Here is a 21,727-nt window from a genome sequence, read left to right on the forward strand (position 1 = left end):
GGGCTGGAGCTCTCTTTCCCAGAACGAAGCCTCACTCTTCAGGCGGTGTCACGGGGAGAAACTTGGGCCATGTTAGAAAGAGGGAGGGATATTCTTTTCACCCTCTGAGTTTTGCGTGCAAGAGTTTAAGAAGATATTTATCTTCCCAGAAAGATAGAAAGTCCAGTAAACCCTTTAGGAGCCTACTGGCAAACTGAATACCCTGGGGTTTGTAGCCTCTGCGATCCCTGCCAATGGGAGTCTAAGTTGGGCAATTTTCAGGGTTAAGAAAAAAACGTCATTTGTTGCAGTAAATATCACATGCATCCTTCTCTAAACTCCATTTATTTATTTATTCCCCTGTTTATCAGTCTTCCCCTCCCTTTGTCTTATTGGCTGGCGTAGGTCCCTGATTTTTGTGTGTTATGAGTCACTCTTGTGCATCAGCCAAGTGTTAAATATTTTCCTCGGGGAGCTTTTAAAATTTTTTTTTCTCACTGCCTCTCCACGTAATTTACCCTCTCATGTTAGAACCGGTTTCATTGCATGCATATTCTTCCTTCACTGTACTTATCAAAACTGAAGCTACATAATTTTGTAATTAATCTAGGGCCAGGATGTGGGTCTTACCACTAGACTGACATCCTGGAGGGCAGAGTAATTCCTTGTCCTGCCTGGCACATAGTACATTCTCCTAAGTATTTCTTAGGTAAATGCACCGCTACTCCCGGTCCCTGGAATGTGGCATAAAGAGATCCAGGCCTTTTAGAATCTGATTCAGCCAGAGTTTTGCATCCGGATTTTAAGTGAATAGTAGTAACGATGATCATAATCAAGGTACCACTGAAAAACTAATGTTACAGTTCAGACCTCATCCTCTCCATGCCTTCACAGGTGCTGCTGCTGCTACCTGGAATTCTCTTCCTAGCTCACGGCTGCCTGAAAACTCCTGCCTGCTTTTCTTTTCTCTCTCTCTCTCTCTTGAAAAATTGTGGTAAAATACATGTAACAAAATTTTTCCTAATTAAAGTATACAGTTCAGTGGCATTAGGTCATTCACAGTGTTGTGAAACCATTCCATCATCTCCAGCACTCTTTCTGTCTTGCAAAACTGGAACTTCGTGTGCATTTAACAAACATTAAAAACCCTGGTTCTTTCTTTTTCCAATCCCAAAAAACCACAATTTTTTTTGTCTCTATGAATTTGACTGTGAATCATACAATATTTTTCCCTTTGTCACTGACGTATGTCACCTAGCATAACATTTTAAGGGTCACCTGTGTTGTAATATTCCATTGTTTTCATACCCTGTTTTGTTTATCCATCCCTCTCCTGATGGACACTTGGGTGCTTCTTCTTTGCTTTTGTGAAAAATCCTGCTACGAACATGGTACATATACAAATATCTGTTAAAACAAAAAAAGACTGTTTTGTAAAAGATGTTTGCCAAGAGTTATTTTTTCCTCTAATACACTTCCTATAAATAAAAAAGTAAAAGCTCAAACTAGTATAACATAATATTGAATGTCACCTATAACTGAAAAAAAAAAAAGTAAAAGTTCAACAACCCAGGTAAATGGTCAAAAGATATGAATAGGTAAAAGATGGTGATTAACTCCAGTTAATGCAAATAAAATCCATAGTTGAGATTTCATTTTCCAGCAGTCATATTTTCAAATGGGTTTTGATAGCAATCTTTTTTTTCAGATTCAACTTTTTTATTTTTTAAATTTTTATTGTGAAATAAACATTTTTTTACATTTGTTTCAGCTGTACAACACAATGCAATAGTTAACATTTTTTACCCCTCAAAGTGACAATCCCCTTCCCCAATCCACACCTCTCACCCCACCAGATAGCAGTCTTTAAAGGAATGAGAGAACAGGTACTCATTAGTTGAGTAAATTGGCATAATCTTTAAGGAGAGCAATCTAGTTTTTAAACTTAAACATGCACATACAATGACTAAGCAATTCCAATGCAATCAAAAGAATAGTTTGCAACTGTGACAATTATATGTGCAACATGCGACAATTACATGAAGTTCTGGTTTTAATGTTTATTAGAACATAGTCATGCTCATTTACTGACCGATTGTCCCTGACTGTTTGCACTACAATTGCAGAGTGTTTCTCACAGACACTATATGGCCCACAAGCCTAAAATATTTAGCCCTCTTCAGAAAATTTCCCTGACTCCTGCTATAGAACAGCACTGTATAATAAAAATTTCTGTAATGACAGAAATATTCTCCAAACTGCCCAATGGCTAATTGTAGATAGTAAGATTGAGAAAGCAAGTGTAGCTTATGGCGATGGGACAGCAGACAGCGTAGCTCTAGAAAACGTGTTCATTTTAAATGACACATATACTTTTATGTCTATGGTGCAATAGGTACATGAATTTCTTTTAGGCTTTGAATAGCAGAAAATAGGAAAATACCAAAATGTCCATTGGAAGCACATTGGTTAAATAAATTTTGCACCATCCATGAAATGGAATACTAGACAGCCTAATTGGAAGCTATCCAAGAAAGTAAGTAAAATAAAAACAAATGTATAACCTTTTTTTTTAAGTAACACTTTGTTTAGTGTATCACTACATAACTAACCACCTTAAAACTGAGTAGTTCAAACAAGTATTAGAATGCTGTGGTTGATTGGACTCAGCTGGGGCTTGTGTTCCAGCTGGCCTGGCTGGGGCTGCAGCCATCTGGGGCCTTCACTGTCTCTGGCAGTTGGTGCTGGCTGTCACCTGGGAGCTCAGCTGGGGCTGTTGATTGAAGCACCTAGATTCTTTTAATGTGGCCTTTTCATATTGGCATTGTCACAGCCTGGCAACTGGGTTCCAAGTGGAGGAAGGTAGATCTTAAAAGTCACTTCTACATTCTGTTGGTCAAAGCCAGTTACAGGCCCCTTCCGGATGCATGTAGGTGGGAAATTGACTCCACTATTCTATGAGAAGAGTGGACAAGAATTGTGGCCATCTTTAATTGACTACACACACACACACACACACACACACACACACACAATGTTATATATATATATATATATATATATATATATATATATATATTTATAGAAAATCCTTAGAGTACACAAGAAATGGTTGACACTGGTTCCTTTTATGTAAGGGAATAGAGGTTGAGGAAAACTTCTCTCTTTGCTTGTGTTCTTTGAATTTTATTATATGTAGTACTATTGAAAAACTTGTTTTTAAGCCTCCTTTACCCTATGCCACTGCCAAAAGAGCCACTGGTTAACAGTTTTCTGTTTTTAAATAGCCTACAGGTATAGAAATAACCTGGCTCCAGGGTTTTAAATCTGCTAAAAAATAAATGGTGGACTGCCAAGAGATTCTGAGATCACAGCTCTGCTCAAGGCAGTACCGTAAAATGCTCAAAATCTCTGGGTTTGGGTTTAGAACTGGGTTCAGATCCTGGCTTTGTCACTATTTAGCTGCATGACCTTAGACAAGCTTCTTAATCTCTTGTATAAAATGGTAATAATGGCACTTTACCCTCAAAATTATGATAATTACAATGCATTATCAGCCGCTTGGTGATTGTGTGGTGTCAAAATATATGTCCTCAATCAATATGTCTTCTCTGCTCAAAACTGCAAAAGGTCTCCATTATCAGTTCAAATCCAGACTCTATCTTGGTGTTCAGTCTTATGTAATAAGCCTGTACCACACTTGTCACTTAGATCTTCCCGGGGCTCAGCAGACATCCTTGCTTTGTAGCCTCACTCTTTACCATCCCTGAAGCACAGCACATCCACTCCCAAGTAACGAAATGTGAATAGAGCACTTGATGCATCTCTGCCCACAGCGAGGCTCACCGTGTGGCTGGACTCCGTATCCAGTCCCCTTCTCAGACCAGGATCCTCAGTCTCAGCCTCATGATTTGTCTTAACCATCCTTGTATCCTCACCTTTGTACAGTGTCTTTCATCAAATGGGCATTTGATGACTGAAATCTTGTATTAACTTTGGTTTCCAGTGTGTCTTTTTGCTGGTGAGCCACTAAGCAGATCCTCAATAAATACTCAGTTGAAAAACATATATATTTGTTCAGGTCCCTGTTTTCAGTTCTTCTGGGTATATACCCAGAAATGGACTTCCTTGACCATATGGTAATTCTGTTTAATTTTTTGAGTAGCCACCATGATAGCTTTCCACAGTGGCTACGCCATTTTACGTTCCCATCAGCAATGACAAAGGTTCCAGTTGCTCCACATCCCCACCATCATTTGTTATTTTCTGTTTTTTCATACCTACTTGAATGTCACCTCTTTGAGAAAGTGTTCCCTGACATAGTTCTCTACCCCCCAGACAGAGGTGAGCTATCCTTTTCTCTGTGGTTCCACTGTTTCATTTTAACCTCCATCCCATCCCCTACCAGTCATTTGACTTCTTGTCAGTTCCTGTTGTAGATTTGTGCTCCGCATCCACCCACTTCTCTCCATTTTCACTATTAGCATCCTTATCCAAGCTACCATCATTTCTCATGTGATACTTCAGAGGCCTCTTAAGTAGCTCACTTGCTTCTGCTGCAATCTTTTATTCACACAGCAGCCAAAGGGGTCTCTTAAAAAATCATGAATTGGGCCAGCGTAGTGGCACATTGGTTAGGAGTTGGCTTGGGACGCCAGCTCTGAGCAGCAGGGCCTCAGTTCGGTTCCCACATGAGGGCCAATGATGCTGCGCCATCTATAGCTAAGATGGTGAACAACAGCTTGACCTTGACCTGGAGCTGGGCTGCCGTGAGTCACTGGCGACCGATGGCATAGGCTGCAGTGGGGCTGGCCGGCAGTGGGCGTGAGGTTTTGTGTGCTGCCGAGCCACCATGAGCGGCCATCCAATGGCCAGCGAGTGACTGCCTCACCTAGGAAGAGCACAATAATAATACCAACATGGGCCAGTGAAGCGACATCCTCCACAACTAGACTGAAGAACAAAAGGACAGCAACTTGTCTGTTCTCCTTACCCGATTCCCCAACGCTGTTCCTCTCCCCCAATTCCCCAATAAAATCTTTAAAAAAAAATCATGAATCAAACCATGTTAATTTTTAGCTGAAACCAGTTGTCTCCAATTCCATACTTGACCTGCTCTGCGCTGAAGAATCTGGCCCCTGCCTGCTTTTCTGACTTTATCTCTTTGCAATCTCCTGTTACTTGTACATTTCAACCTGCTGTAGACACACTGAGCTGATTCCTGCCAAGCTTGTGACTGCCACAGGCTACGGAGTTTGTCGTCCTTGAGCCTAGAATAAGTTTTCACTTGACTGACTCCTTGTCATCTCTCAGGCCAGTTGTTACCTTTTAGTCCTATTGTAGACACTGCCTGGTACCACAGCTTATTTTATTACATTGTTATTTTATTCATTAAACACTTTGAAAGTATTTAGCCTATTACCAACTCCACCTACTCCTGGAAGGTGAGCTCAGTGAGGACAAAGATTTTATTCAGCTTGGTAAACACTATGTCCCAACTAATTGGCACAGAGTAGGAAATCAAGACATGAATAAATGTGTGCATGCAAGGATCTATTGATGCACTTACCGCATCATATTGTAATTTGTGTTGCGTGTCTGTCTTTTCCTATAGATTTTTAAAGGTAGGAGTTAGGTTTTCTTCTCTGAGGTCCTTCCTGGTGTTTGGTCAAGAATCTGTCTAAGGCTGTATCACAGCTTATTTATCAGATCCCTCTTTATTTAAGAAAGGACTGGGAGCTTGGAGTAACTTGGTGCTTCAGTATCTCAATTAAAGCATTCATTCCCTCAAGAAACAGGATTTTTTCAGCAATGCTGCTGTTATCCTGGTGGATGTGTGTATTGGGTGAATGTGCTGTGAAAGAACTGAGAAAAATTTCTGTAGCTAGTGAAGGTGACTGACAGAAAAGGGTAGAGGAAGAACCATATGTCACAAGGAAAATGCTTATGGACTTAACTTGGAACAGAGAACAAATCTGAATAGGAAAATTTAGATGGTTGAGGAATTATTTTTGTTGTTTTTAAAGATTTTATTGGGTGCTGGGGAAGAGGAAGAGCATTGGGGAATCAGGGAAGGGGAACAGACAAGTTGCTGTCCTTTTGTTCTTCAGTCTTGTGGAGGACGTCGCTTCACTGGCCCATGTTGGTAGTATCATTGAGTTCTCCCTGGGTGAGGCAGTCACTCGCCCGCCATTGGACGGCCGCTCACCGCGGCTCACGGCAGCTCACGAAAGCTCACGCCTGATGCCAGCGAGCCCTACTGCAGCCTACGCCACGACTCCTGGCAGCCCAGCTCCAAGTCGAGCTGTTGTTCACCATCTTAGCTGTAGAGGGCGCAGCGTCACTGGCCGTCATGTGGGATCTGACCCAGGCCGTGCTGCTCAGAGCTGGCATACCAAGCCAACTCTTAACCAACGTGACCCCTTGGCCGGCCTGGAATTTTTTTAATGGAACTTTTTCAAGAGTGAAGAATAAAAGGGAATAATGTGAGTTTATTTCAAGATGCCCATCAAATGATGAAAGAGCAGACGAGTTCTGAATAGACTTCGCAGGTCACAAAATGTATCATGTGATCAACCTGAGGAAGAGAGGCCATTGGAGCTGAAGGCTGAGCTGCTCAGTTGAGCAAGACTTGAGGGGTGCACAAGCCACCTCTGGCTAAAGGTTTCCAGTAGCAAAGTCGTAAAATGTAAAATTGTCAGAAACAAGATGTGTAGAGTATTACAGAAAAGAAGTGATATTAGGGAACTAGGGGCCAATAACGTTATTAAATATTTATCACAAGATATTTTTAAAGTATTTTGCTGCTGAAGACTAGCAGAGAAGGGAATGATTCATAAACAGTGATATGCGTAGAAAGGCTGGAAATAGTTGACTTAACACATTGCCAAAAAAGTCTAGAATGTGGGGTGGTTATTTACTATATTTGAGTTTTTCAAAATATCACACTTAGGTTGGTGTTCTTTTTAAGCCCATAAAAACGGCAAGGCTGGCCGAGTGGCACAGTTGGTTAAGAGCTGGCTTGGGACACCAGCTCTGAGCAGCAGGGCCCCAGTTCGGATCCCACATGGGGGCCAGTGACACTGCCCTCTACAGTTAAGATGGTGAATAACAGCTTGACCTGGAGCTGGGCTGCCGTGAGTCGCTGGCAATGGCGTAGGCTGCAGCCCCTGCTGCAGTGGGCTGCCATAAGCTACCGTGTGTGGCTGGCAGCCAACATGAGTGGCTGGCAGACGGTGTGAGCTGCTATGAGCCTCCATGAGCGGCCATCCAGAGGCCAGCTACCGATCTGCCTCACCCGGGAAGAATGCAATGATAATACCAACATGGGCCAGTGAAGCAACATCCTCTACAACTAGACTGAAGAACAAAACGACAGCAACTTGTCTGTTCCCCTTCCCCCGATTCTCTAGCAATGTTCCCCTCCCCCAATTCCCCAATAAAATCTTAAAAAAAAAAAAAATTCAATAAGCTAAATAGGCCATTAGATGTTCTACATTAGCTATACCCATCACACTCATTAATTCATATGATTCTCTTCCTGAGCAGAAAGAGAAAATAAAATTACAAAGTCAGAGCCAAGGCTACCAAAGGAATGCTTTGCTTTAAGAGTGGCCTAGTTCTTCTAAAAGATTGTGCACATCTATTTTTATTATAAAATATTTCAAATATAAAGTTCAGAGAGCAGTATAAATTCATTTATCTCCCACTCAGATTTGCTTCAAATTCATAAACAATGTAGCTTTATTTAGTATGTATTTTAAAAACTTACGTATGTCATATATTTAAAGTATCATTCTACTTCTATCTTTTGTTATTTAATTTATCTATTTCCCTGTTGATAGAAATCATTTCTGATTTAAAGAGATTGCTAGAGACTTGGGGCAAGAGTCCAAGCAAATTGCAAAGCCATAAAAATGGAAGGCAAGAGGAGATTTTGAAGAAATTTGGAAGTACAGGGGAGATCAGTCCGTACTGACTACCTTGAAGGGGAACAACATGCAAGATGAAACTAGGAACTGAAGGTAGAAATGGAAGTTCATCTGGGGAACCTGACAACAAATGAAAAAACAAGATAACCAAATCTTGTAGTAGATGCAGTGAAATAGGTATTTAATATAGTTATGTATTCATAGCAAGTGGGTCCTGAATTCCCCCTAAGAGGAACCCTTCTATGACCCTGTGGAAGGAAAGGGCAGATAAAATCAGTGGATAGCACTTTCTCTGTTTCAGGAGTGATAAAACATATATGATCAATGTAGGATTGCATCACATTTAATGTATTTTAAATTTTTTTTAGTATAGTAATATGTGTTTATTATTATAAAACATAAAACGTGGAAAAGGAAAAAGATAATTCTTTTCAGCTCCTTTCAGAAATCATCTGTGAGCAATACTATTTTGAGATAGCCATTATTGACATTTTTATGTGTCACCTCTGTCTCTGTCTGTTTGGGCTGATGTTACAGGTACCATAGTCGGGGTAGCTTATAAGCAACAGAAACTTATTTCTCACAGTTCTGGAGGCTGGGAAGTCCAAGGTCAAGGCACTGGCAGATTCAGTATCTGGTGAGGACCCGCTTCCTGGTTCACGGACAGCTGTCTGTAACCTCACATGGGAGATCTGTGAGGCTGCTCTTATAAGGGCACTAATCCTGTTCATAGGGCTCCACTCTCATGACCTAATCACCTCCCAAAGGCCTCACCTTCATCATCACACTGGGCATTAGGATTTAACATGAATTTTGGAAGGGCACAAACATTCAGCCTGTGGCAACCTTCTAGTATTTTTTTCTGCGTGACATATATTTTTAAAAATGTATTTGCTTCCTTAAAATGGAATCACATTCTTCACACTTTTTAAAATTGTTTTTAGCACGTAAAGTACCGTATTTCCCCATGTATAAGATACCTTTTTTCGAAACATTTGGGGTCTAAAAACTGGGTGCGTCTTATACAGTGGTAGATTGTGAGTTGGGAGTTTTGACAGTGATGAGTTGTATGAATTTTATGATGAATAAAACTTGAGTTCAATAACTTTGTGTAATACATTTTTTTTCACATTTCGGGCCCCAAAATTAAGGTGCGTCTTATACATGGGAGCGTCTTTTACATGGGGAAATACAGTATCATGAATATGTTTCCATATTATTAAATACCCTCCTCCAAAGTTCTTAAGAGGTGTACAGTATTCTTTGGTGGAAATATAGACATTTTAGCTTATCCTTTATTTGGTTTGAGGTGGATTTTTGTTTCAGCTGTCCAGCATCTATACCTCTGACAAGGCACCCCTTTTTTCTGAGGAATTCTTTATACCCACCATCTTTTCGCACCCATTAACTGTGGCTGCAACAAAAGATGGCAGATTTCACAAGCACTCTCCTCCCTGGCCACCGTGATTTGTTTAGCGACAGACTTCTGATCAAAGGTGGATTGATCAGAATATCTCACCACTTTGTAACACTGGTTAGTCTGTGGACACAGAACTCAAGAATTCATAATTGCTGATCTATCCTCACATAGTTTTGGGGAAAGAATTTATACTTGTGGTATCGTTTGGAAACTTCAAGTCATAAAATAAACTTAAGATGCCCAAAATTGGTATTATGGGATGCGTGACTGGAGCATTTGAATCTTTCCCCAGCATTTTTCAGGTTGGCTCTGGCGAATAGAGGACTTTTCTCTCTGGTGGTAAAAATGGGAGAAAGGCATCTCAAAATAGCTCTTGAGTCTTGTGAAATCTAGTCTGCGGTAGGAAACAAGTCAGTCAGGCGGAAAGAAGTCAGGCAGAAAAAAGTTAAAAATGGTGCAAGAAAGAATTCCGTGGCATTTAGTGTTCCCTGAGGTGGTGACACCCGGCCCTTCCTGTTTTTGGGTTCCACAGCCTAATTGGCCTTTTTGTTAAACTAGATTGACGGTATATTTTTGTCATTCCTAACCAAAATATGCCTGATTTTTTCTTTGGAGCTGGTTTTGTTTTCCGTGTCATCCTCCTCCTTGAGATGAAGACTTTGTGTACATTCATGAACGCCATTGCTTTTCAAGGATAAGCATGGAGAACATGTCACCAACCACAGGATATACCTGAACCTCTTCCAATCATTTCTAAGACTGTAAGCCATTCTGGCTCCACATCATCGGTGCTTTGTAAAGTGTGAACAACCCTGAGGCTCTTGATTCTGTCCATGTCTCTCATCCCTGGTATCCCCAGGCACCGTCTCTGTGGTCACCTCTTCTGTCTTGCCCTTCACTCCTGTCAACTCATCATCAAAAACCTCAATGCTTAAATATTAGCTTCTTCTGAGAAGATTCCCTCCACTTTCTTGCCTTGATCAAAACTTGATTTCTCCCTGAAGATAATTTAGCCCTTCTTGAAACACCCTCTTTGACCTCACTGAAGTTATTTTTCTTAGCGGTGCCTTCATGCACATCCTCCTTTACAAATGAAGCATCAGCTCAGATGTCCTGTCTTCTGAGAAGCACCGCTTCCCCTCAGCTGACATGGTGTTTCTTCCTCTGTCTACACTGCAACTTCAATACACTTCCAACATGCAACATTCAGTATAATACATCTTAGCAATGCAATTCAGTACAACCCGACATACAACATTCAATGCAATATTCAACTTCAGTACAATCCAACATATAACAACAAAAAAAGTGTGTTAGGATTGTTGGTTTATTCAGTTCTTCACAAGACTGTAAACATCTTGAGAACAAGGACTGTATCTTTAACCTATGTGCCCTTAGTATCTGGCACATAAGAGGCACTACATAGGTATTGAGAAAATACCTATGATAGAAAAAGGGAATTTTGCTAGATAAAATATTTCTAAAATATAAATGTGTAGTTTAAAAGATGGTGCATAGATGATACAGACCAAGGACCTAACAAAGGAAAAATGAAGTTCCTTGAGTAATAGGACAAAGCAGAGATGTCATATGTGATAACTTAAATAATGAGGTGGTAGTTAAAATTAGTATCAAATCCTGATGTTAGAGGGAGAGACCATATCTTTTCAAGAAAGAAAAGAGGCCCAACACAGCCTGTGAATGGTGAGTGCAGCAAAAGCCTTGGCCCAGGTTAAAAAGAGGAAGAGTGACTAAGCTGTGGTTTCCTAGGAAGGGAGAGTTCTGTTTTCTGGAATAATCGAAACATTTCCATTCCATATTTGTCTTGCCAATCACACACCAAAACAGAGGGACTTTTAACAGACACACATACTCCACCCATGGTCAGATGTATCTATAGTCCTGTGCCCCAGCATCTGAAGCAAAAAGTGGATGCGGGCTTGGCAAATGACTTCAGAGGGTGGAGGATGACCACCTTTAAGTATCTACAGAGAAGGATGTTAGTGGGATGTGAGATAGTTTACCCTGTAGAACCCCCAAAGGTACAGGGGTAGGCTAGTGGGCTGAATACAGTGATTATTTCAAATGCATATAAAATATAGTTAGAGCAGTTCCTTATCACCAGCCCCACTCCTGCAGAAAATAGAAAGTAGCTGCTCTGGAGAACCTTGGGTTTTAATGACCTCTTGGCCAGCCAGGAATGCAGAGCTGGGAGAACAGGGGCAGAGCGATATGGCCTTATACCACGCAAGATGAAAAGTTGCCTCTAGATAAAGAGAGGACTCTTACAGAGCTCCACTCTGAGTGAATTAGACAGAAAACACTCAACAAAAACCTGGCCACCAGCAAAAGAACAAGGAAATTTGCCTGTCTTGGGCCTGACCCTGGCAGAGATGTTCTCCCCCACTACTCATTCTCTGCTGCAACGACTCTGCCATTTTAGTGCAAAGCAGCTATAGACTACATGTAAGTGAATTACAGTGGCTCATTAACTGGCTGTGTTCTTGTTCAATTTTATTTATAGACCCTGAAATTTGAATTTCATATAATTTCCACATACTACAAAATATTCTTTTGATTTTTTTCCATCCATGTAAAAATGTAAAGTCTTAGCTCTCTGGCAATACAGAAAGCGGCTGCAGGCTGGATTTTGCCTGTGGTCTGTAGCTCGCTGACCACTACACTAGACTTGAGGTAAGCTTGTTAAAAATTTAAGGGTGAGCATTCACTCTGTTTCTCTCAATGCAAAAGAAGGCAAGAAAACGAAGGGGAAGAAAAGAACAGACACATCCGGACAAATGGAAAGTTCAAAATAATATGTTAGAAATAAATTAGTACTTATACTAAATGTAAATGGACTAATCTTACTGGCTAAAAGATTACCAGAATGGATTTTTTTAAAAATCCAAATATATATTGTTTTAAAAGAGATATACCCGCCCCCTACAAAGAAGACATAGACCAAACATAAGGGTACATTCAAGTTCAAAGTAAAAGAAAGGAAAAGGTTATACCAAGAAAACGCTTAGAAAAGCTGTTGTATTTTTGACAAAATATACTATAAGTCAGACTTCATTGTTAAGAATAAGGAGGGGATTGCATGATGATAAAAAGAGGTTTTTTTGTTTTGTTTTTTAACAAGGAAGATCTAATAATTCTATACTTGAATGTACCTAACAATGTTGTCTAGTATATATGTACCTAATGACACAGATAGATACATAGACATAGATATAAATATCTATATGGCTATGATATTTATCTACATATAGCAAAAACCTACAGAATGGCAAAAAGAAATAGACAAATGCATCATTATAACAAAATATTTTAACATAAGTATTTGAATAGTTGAGATATCAGGCAGATAAAAATTTGGTGAGGATACAGAAGATGTGAGTGCAACAGTTATTGAGCTTTCTCTGTTGGACAAATAGAGAACCCTATACCCAACAATTGCTTGGATAAAAATTCTTCTTAACTTTACTTAGAAATTTTATTAAAATCGATCACACACCAGACTAAAAAGCTCATCAGTGTCAAAAATCAGTATGAAACAAATTGAGGTGGGTGGTAAAAGAGAATCATAACAGAAAAAATTTAAATTTAAACTGTAATGAAAATACATGCGATCAATACTTGTGGACTGCTGCACAAGAGGCAACTGTAAAGCCTGAACTCACTTACGATAAAGGTCTGAACATTGACGAGTTAGAAGACCAACTTTATTCAAAAAAAGAACAAAAGAACAAACTCAAAGGAAAAAAGAGGAACATGTCATAATTTTAGACAAATTCTTCTAGAGAGAAATTGGAATTGCAAACAAGTCCAATTATCATAAAGAAGACAGTTTTCAAAGTAATCTGTAAATCCAATCCAGTCAAAATCCCAAAGGCACTTTTTAAAAAATAGGATTTGACAAGATGATTAAAAGTTTTATAAAGCAGTAAAGAGCCAAGAATAATCAAAAACAATTTTGAGAAAGAACAAGTTGGGAGGACTTCCCTATTAGATAATTAAGATTTATTACAAAGTTTCCATATATCTTCTTATAAAGTAACCGTAATTACTTTTACTGTTCTATATCACAGTGCCTGGCACACAGTAGGCATTCAGGAATATTTTTTAAGTGAATGAAGCGTGTCCTTGAAGCTAGCAGAAAGGAAGTACATTAAAAATGGGAAAGGAGGAGAACAGGCTGAAGCAATGAAGCACACACCATGGAAGTTAGGAGGATGAAATATGTGACAGGACACAAGGATTACCTGAGAACACTTCTGTTGCAGTTCTGTTGGCTTTGACAGTGGAAAATGTATAACAAGGGAGAATCAAATAAGACGTAGTTGTGGATAACCTTGAGTTCAGATGTTTTTAAATTAGGGCTGTTGCCAACAACAGACAGTTTAGATGACCTGCCAGTCATTTGATTCCAAATTTTGATAGCCAGTGTTCTACTCCAGTTGGACTGTTGGTTTATTCAGCTCATATTTAACAAGCTCCTCCTTTGAGCCCAGCACTAGGCCAGAAGCTGGGATTTTCATGGTGAACACAAGCAGATATGATCCCGGCCCTTGTATGCAATGTGCTTATCCTTCTGTTGAGAATGTTTAGAATATGGGTCTCTCCAGCCTAAAAAATTTTCTAAGCCTGGATTCACTATTATGAAAATAAAAATTTGAAATGTACACAAACTCTAGAAATTGAAACTCATTGCTTTTCATTTCACCAGGAGTTAGTTATCTGTAATAAGCTTTCTAGCCAATTTTCCTAATTAAATCGCATATGATTTTTGTTGTTTTATATATATATATACACACACATATATATACTATCTTGATAACTACATTTTGCTAATCATTCTTCTTGCTGGTGATCTATTTCTGTACATGAACTTTGCACAGATGACGTGAGAAATACAGAATATACTTCATGGTATATCCTGGTTGGTATGATTGGTCATTGCTCTCTCTTACCTTTTCTCGGTGTTCTTTTGCAGGGATTGTATTCGCACATTATGGTCCAGTCTGGAGACAACAGAGAAAGTTCTCTCATGCAACTCTTCGTCATTTTGGTTTAGGAAAGCTTAGCTTGGAGCCCAGGATTATTAAGGAGTTCAAATATGTGAAAGAGGAAATGCAAAAGCATGGGGAAGACCCCTTCGATCCTTTCCCCATTGTCAACAACGCCATCTCGAACATCATCTGCTCCATGTGCTTTGGCCAGCGCTTTGAGTACACCAATAATGAGTTTAAGAAAATGCTTAATCATATGTCACGAGGGTTAGAAATCTGTCTGAACAGCCAGCTCCAGCTGGTCAACATATGCTCCTGGCTTTATTACCTTCCCTTTGGACCATTTAAGGAATTAAGACAAATTGAAAAGGATATGCTTGCTTTCCTTAGAAAAATCATCAAAGACCATCAGGCGTCTCTGGATGTTGAGAACCCTCAGGACTTTATCGATATGTACCTTCTCCATGAGAAGGAAGAGAAGAAAAATGATAGCAATAGTAGTTTTAATGAAGATTACTTGTTGTATATCATCGGGGATCTCTTCTTTGCCGGAACAGATACCACAACTAACTCTGTGCTTTGGTGCCTTCTGTATATGTCACTGAACCCTGGCGTACAAGGTAGGTAGTAGATGTTTCCTTTATCCATGGCAAAACCAGGTTATTTAAATTAGGATCAGCACCCTTGGCGATTCTGTGGGTCCTAGCACTAAGCAGTGTCTTCATGCTGGGACACAAAATGGAAATATCTGCATCTCATAGGGAGTTGGGATGGTGTTAACAGTGAAAATCCAAAGTTTTTAGACATTGTCATACTCACTTGCCCCTGCTTTAAATCTCCATAGGTCTGATTCTGTGTGGCATCTATGATAGAAAAAGAACTTTAGGGAAGAATAACAATTTAGAGCTGAAGGGAATCATAATGGTCATCTGAACCCATTCATCTTATTTTGAAAATGGAGAGCAGTTCTGTGACTTCCACAGAGGCACACAGCTAGTTCCATCACGTCAATGCCAACAGGCAGTGAATGTCAGTGGCAGTGCATAGTGGAAGAACACAGGGGAGGACAGCGTGTTAGTTTTCTATTGCCCCTTGTAACAAATCACCACAAACGTAGTGACTTAAAACCACACAAATTTGTTACCTTATAGTTCTATACTTTAGAAGTCTGAAACATGTCTCATTGGGCTAAAAATCAAGATGTTGGGGGTGCTGCATTCCTTCTTGGAGGCTCTCGAGGAGAAGACATTTCCAGCTTCCTTGGCTTATGGTCCTCTTCCTGCATATTTGAAGCCAGAAATGTTGTCTCTCTCTGACCATTCTTCCCTGGTCACATTTCCCTCTGATTCTAAACTCAACTGGGAAACGTTCTCCAATTTTGAAACCCATGAAATTCGATTGGGCACAGCCAGAAAATCCAGGATCATCTCCCCATCTTAAGGCCCTTAATTTAATCACAGCTGTGAAGTCCCTTTTGCTGGGTAAGTAGCATATTCACAGGGTTCAGGAGATTAGGCTGTGAACATGTTTGAGGGGCTATTTTTTTGCCTACTATAGATGGGATTGTGCTTACCTGTATTCATTAATCTACTTCTGAGTAACAAACGATCCCAAACTTCAGCAGCTTAAAACAACCACCGTTTATTATCTCACACAGTTTCTGAGGATCAGGAATCCAGGAGTGGCTTAGCTCCTGGGGAGAACTTTTCCCAGTTGAGTTTCGAGTCAGAGGGAAATGTGACTGTGGAAGAATGGTCAGAGAGATGCAACATTTCTGGTTTAGGATTTCTCATGAGGTTCTAGTCCAACCTGGCTGGGGCTGCAGTCGTCAGTCAACTTGACTGGTACTGAAGGATCCACTTCCAAGATGGCTCACCCACTGGGCGACTGGCTTCAGGCCTTACCCCCTGGCCCTTCCCATGGGGCTGCTTGGCTGGGCAGCTGCCTTCCCCCAAACTGAGTGACCCAAGAGAGTGAATGGCTGAGACAGGACACAGTGTCTTTTATAACCTAATTCAGGACTGACATGCCAGCACTTCTCGCTTATTCCATGGGTCACATAGACCAGCTTGGTACAAAGTGGGAGGGGACAAAGTGAAAAACAAGAAACAGGGATCACTGAGGGCCATGTTGGGTTTACCACACCTTGTCACATATAAACGCTTAGAGAGGCAGTCCAGCGTTCATATGAGGGAATGATTCCGAGCGCTCCTGAGCAGTGCTTTCTCCTTGGCCCCTTCTTCTGTCATCCTCCTTCAAAGTCAAGCGGTGGTACAGGGACTAGCTGCCTGGACTTGGAATATCTGACCAGTGCTTCACTTCACTGAGGCTGAGTCAGGCCTGGCACTGCCAACGTACCAGTTGTGAGTACAAGGTGATGGCAAGTGTGCATAGGGGGGCAGTCTCAACTCACTCCTGGCTTATCTTCTGGTTTATTCTTTCCTTTTCTTTTTTTGTATAGAAAAGGTGTACGAAGAAATTAAAAGGGTCATTGGTGCTGACCGAGCCCCTTCCCTCACTGACAAGGCCCAGATGCCCTACACAGAAGCCACCATCATGGAGGTTCAGAGGCTGGCTATGGTGGTGCCGCTCTCCATTTTTCATAGGACCTCGGAGAAAACAGGCAAGTCTAAGGTCTTCCTCCTTTGAATGCCCTTGAGGGAAGGCCAGCTCCTTAATCCAGAGGAGTTGAGGTGTGGGTATGGCGACCATCGCCTGGCTTGATCCTTCTGATGGCTTAGCACTGTGCCAGGGACAATCAAATGTCCAGGGACTGCTTCAGCCCATACTTGTACATTATTGGTTGTATTGGCATTCGGCGCAGACTGTTATGTAAATAGCTCTCTTGCCTTAAGGACACACATGCTTACACTGATCAAACAAATTAATGCCATTTAGGGCCAGCTGAGTGGCGCGTTGGTTAAGAGCTGGCTTGGGATGCCAGAGGGCCCTGGTTCGGATCCCACATATGAGGGCCAGTGACACTGCCCTCTACAGCTAAGATGCTGAACAACAGCTCAACCTGGAGCTGGGCTGCCATGGGTCACCGGCGATGGCAGGTGGGTTGCATTGGGCTACGGTGTGTAGCCAGCAGCCAGTGTGAAATTAAAAGGGGGTGCAGCAGGGGGTGCAGCCTATACCGTCGCCGGCAACTTTCCGCAGCCCAGCTCCAGGTCGAGCTATTGTTCACCATCTTAGCTGTAGAGGGCAGTGTCATTGGCCCTCATGTGGGATCCGAACCGGGGCCCTGCTGCTCAGAGCTGGTGTCCCAAGCCAGCTGTTAACCAACGTGCCACTCGGCCGGCCCTAAATCTCTTTACCTTAGCTTACCTTCCTCATCATATTGTGTGGACATAAAAGACTCTGTCAAGTTTTATACAAGGATTAGGAATTAGTATTCTTTGGGAAAGTTTACCTGGGATGCCTTGTGACTTCTGTTTTCTTGTTTTCTCATAATTGTAAAGTTTTTATGGTTTACTCAACATCCATCTGAGCAACTCTTGTGCCCCATCTCGGGCTGGGTCCTGGGTGGTGTGGAGAAAAGGATGCTAACAGGTAAGGTTTTGGCCCTGACTGCAATACCTCAAGGTTTAGTCTCAGCAAATTCAGAAGCTAGGTATGTATCTAGATATTTTTCAGGTAGCAATATTTATAGAGAATTATTAGTAAAAGCATGTTGAACGACACTGTTTTTTATTTGTTTTAGTGCTCCAAGGATACACTATTCCCAAAAACACAATGATAGTGCCCAACCTGTGGTCAGTGCACAGAGACCCGGCCATCTGGGAGAAACCTGATGATTTCGACCCCAATCGATTTCTGGATGATCAAGGACAACTTGTTAAAAGAGAAACATTTATTCCTTTTGGGATAGGTCAGTTAAACTTTTATTTTCTTAATGGCTTGATTAAAAATGAAGGAGCACCAAAAGAACGTTTTATTATTTCATGACTTTTAAAAAAAAAAATGTTTCTTTCTTGGTAAGCTAATATCAGAGATAAGTAACTTAGATAATGCATCTCCACTTTGTTCATTTCAAATTTTAAAAACAAAAGGAAAGAAGTTGGTTCTAAATCTTTAAATATGACTAGAAACCTTCCTTTCTGGTCTGCTCGGGTGATTGTTTGAGTCCCAGGAAACTGTTGGAGTGAAGTTTACTTTGTGCTGGGCTGGTGGGTGAGAGGGGCTCTCTATTCTTAGCAGTCCGCCTTTTAGGTTCCTAGATGAGGACATGTAAGACTCTTTCTGTAAGAAAATGAATGTTCCAGAGCATCTTACCTGGTTTATTTTCTCCCTAATGTCCCAGGTAACAGTGCAGGAAAGATAAATAGGTAGAGAAGGAGGAGACAAGGTAGCTGCCACATTGATCTGTCTATATAGTTCCTGTTTAGGTTGAGGGTAGATTTTTATGAGTTGGAGTTAAAATGTGAACTTGGTATGTAAAACTGCTGATCAGCCTATATTGTTGGAGGTCCTATGGCATATGTGGTAAGTTTGTTTTAAATCTCTGTATCTGCATTTAAAACACTCAATTTAGATATTTCATGTAAATATGTCCTGTTTGAGATAGGGAAAGGGATGATGGTATTATCATGCTTGTTTCTCATCTCATTTTTTAGGGAAACGAGTGTGTATGGGAGAGCAGCTGGCAAAGATGGAATTATTCCTGATGTTCGTGAGCCTAATGCAGAGTTTCGCATTCTCTCTACCTAAGGATGCCAAGAAGCCCATCATGACTGGAAGATACGGTCTAACTTTAGCCCCATATCCATTTAACGTAGTGGTTTCTAAGAGATAAAGGCATCTCCAAGGAGAGATGGTGAACACAATGTAAATACATAATCCAAAGTTGATTTTTCCTTCTGCAGTTCACAGTAGATCCAGGTTAAACTCAAATTAGAGAGATCCTAGAAAGAGGGTAGAGCATATGGGAGTTTTCATCTTGGAGGATTCCTCAGCAGGATACTTCAGCCATTTTAGTAATGCATTTCTGTAACTTAAGGGATGGGACCAAAGTACTGGATTTGGCAGCAGGAGATCTGGATTTTATTCCCAGTGGCTTACACCAATGAGCATTTCTTCTCATCTCTTAGTGCCTTAGTCATTTCATGTGTAAAAAAACTTGGCTAACAAAACTTGGCTTCTGTCTCTCAACACTTAATGAAGGCCAAATGCCTCATGTCTTTTCTGACCTCATCAAAACACTGATAAGTTCCGGAGAACAATTCAGGAGTTAGAGCTTTTTTGACAGAGATCCCATGTCAGTTTTGGGTGGCTTGTTTTGTTATTGTTAATCTGTCTATGATTTTACTTTTTACTTTTTGTAGACATGGGAGGAAGTGGATCCTGGGCCAATATGTTGAAAAAAGCTTATTGTCTGAATTTATATGTCTACCTTCTATTTCAAACATATAAAAAAGTGAGCCTGGCTGAAAAAGTAGCTTCATGGCACAATTCCCTTCTGCTGAGTTTCCTTACAAAGATATAGCTCTACCTTTTGGCTTGAGCCCTGAATAATCAGCAGGGGAATTTTGTACTAGGATTCATCAGGAAAGGATTCAGATTGTACTGAACTATTTTTGTCTTATTCTCCCTGCCACCAAGCCTAATGTATCTCATCCTTGAATACTCTCAAAGATAAGAAGTCATTCTTACTCTCATTAAGAGAACTAAATTGTTTCTTAATAAAGAAGGCCCCTCTAGAAGAGCAGTGCTCAAGAAAGGTAATGACCTCTTTCAGAGGGTGTTTGGAAATGTGTGGGTGCACAATGATGGGGTGCTACTGGCCTTTTGCTGCCTTGAGGCCAGGATGCTTAAAAGTCTGAGCAGTTCTGTACAATGAAGGATTTTACTGCTGAGTATGCCAATATTTCTCCCAATGAGAACATACTCAAAAGAATGACTAGCCTTTTCCTTTATTCTCCCATAGTACTCCCTCCTTATATGGAAATAATCATGATAGTAATATGAACAACTTTATTATTTAGCCTTTGTTTCTGCTGGCACCATATTTAATGATTTGCATAATTCTTACAGATACTTTGATGCCATTTTGTAGCTGATGAAGCTGAGGCTTAGAGATGTTAAGGGACCTAGTTAAAAAGTAGCATTGTTCATTTCAAACCTACTAGTCTTTGTGACTGCAGTTGTTTCTAAACCACTTCTCGGGTACTGCCAACTCTTGATCCCATAGCAGTGCATACCTCTGCATTTTCAAAATGGCTAAATGAAATACAGGTTTATCTTTTGGTGCCTTGACAATTTTTGTTAATCAGAAAACAAACAAACAAACAAAGAAAAACCTAATGAACTAAATGGCCAGGAACAAACTGTGAGTAAATGGAGAGGCTGTTGTATGGCTTTTAGATGAGCTGATACATGTATGGATTTTACTGCACCTTGAGCAGGAAAATTTGTTCCTGATCTGGAATTTCATATGCTTTTCAATTGCACTAATAACTTGGCATTAGCAAGTTTATTATGCCTTTATTTCATACACGCTTAATTTCAACTTTCCTAACAAAACAGTTTGTAGCTTTTTTGAGAAAAAAAACTGTTCTGTGAGATTATGTTGGAGTTAGATGTTTATTAAACTCTTAAATGTAATGCTTTAAACTATTGCACTTTAAAAACATTTATATGATAAATCACTGAAAGGGCTGTTAATGCTTTCCTTGTCCATGCCAACATTTTACGATTTTATACTTTATGCTTTCTTTCAAATGTAAAAATAATAGTACTTTGTATTATGGTAAGTCTGCCTAATATCTAGTTTTTAATTCACATCTTTAACATAATTTTTATGCTTATTAAACATTTTAATTCTGATAGTGTCATGTCTGATTTTTTTGTTTGTTATTTTATTTTAATTGCTAAACAAAATTCTGTTTTACCAGATGTTAAGTTAGGAAATGGAAGAGGGGGTAGACCTCCAAAAAGACAAGAGATGGCCACAGTATTATATAAGCACTTAGACAGGTGGGTAATGCTCCTAAAATATCCCCTCAGAGCACAGTTACTCTCAGGACTGTATCACAGCCCAAGTTTCTTATTTGCCATGTCAAAGTCCAGCATTATTTTAAGGAGGGATGAATCTATATAAGCTCTTGTATCAAAGTATTTTTTTTAATTTTTTTAAATTATTTTTTAATTACAGTTGACATACAATATTAGTTTCAGATGTACAACACAGTGATTAGACATTATATACCTTACAATGTGATCACCCCAATAAGTCTAGTACTCATCTGACGTCATACATAGTTACTACAATATTATTGACTATATTCCCTATGCTGTACTTTACATCCTTGTGACTTTTTATAACTGACAATTTGTACTTTTTAATCCCTTTCACCTTATTTACCCATCCCCCCAACACCCCT

At 40.2% G+C, this 21,727-nt stretch overlaps 1 protein-coding gene across 1 annotated transcript in view; it reads left to right on the forward strand.

The window, feature by feature from the left end:
* Positions 1–21,172, forward strand: part of CYP2U1 (cytochrome P450 family 2 subfamily U member 1) — a 22,331-nt gene extending 1,159 nt beyond the window's left edge. The window contains exons 2-5 of the mRNA XM_019636050.1: positions 14,327–14,962; positions 16,804–16,965; positions 18,049–18,216; positions 18,962–21,172. Coding sequence (XP_019491595.1) covers positions 14,327–14,962; positions 16,804–16,965; positions 18,049–18,216; positions 18,962–19,140 — 1,145 coding nt within the window. The 3' untranslated portion in view covers positions 19,141–21,172. The remainder of the gene's footprint in view (positions 1–14,326; positions 14,963–16,803; positions 16,966–18,048; positions 18,217–18,961) is intronic.
* Positions 21,173–21,727: the final 555 nt, after the last annotated feature.

The sequence above is a fragment of the Hipposideros armiger genome, unplaced genomic scaffold (genome assembly GCF_001890085.2).
Source record: "Hipposideros armiger isolate ML-2016 unplaced genomic scaffold, ASM189008v1 scaffold_26, whole genome shotgun sequence".
In the NCBI taxonomy this organism is placed as follows: Eukaryota; Metazoa; Chordata; class Mammalia; order Chiroptera; family Hipposideridae; genus Hipposideros; species Hipposideros armiger.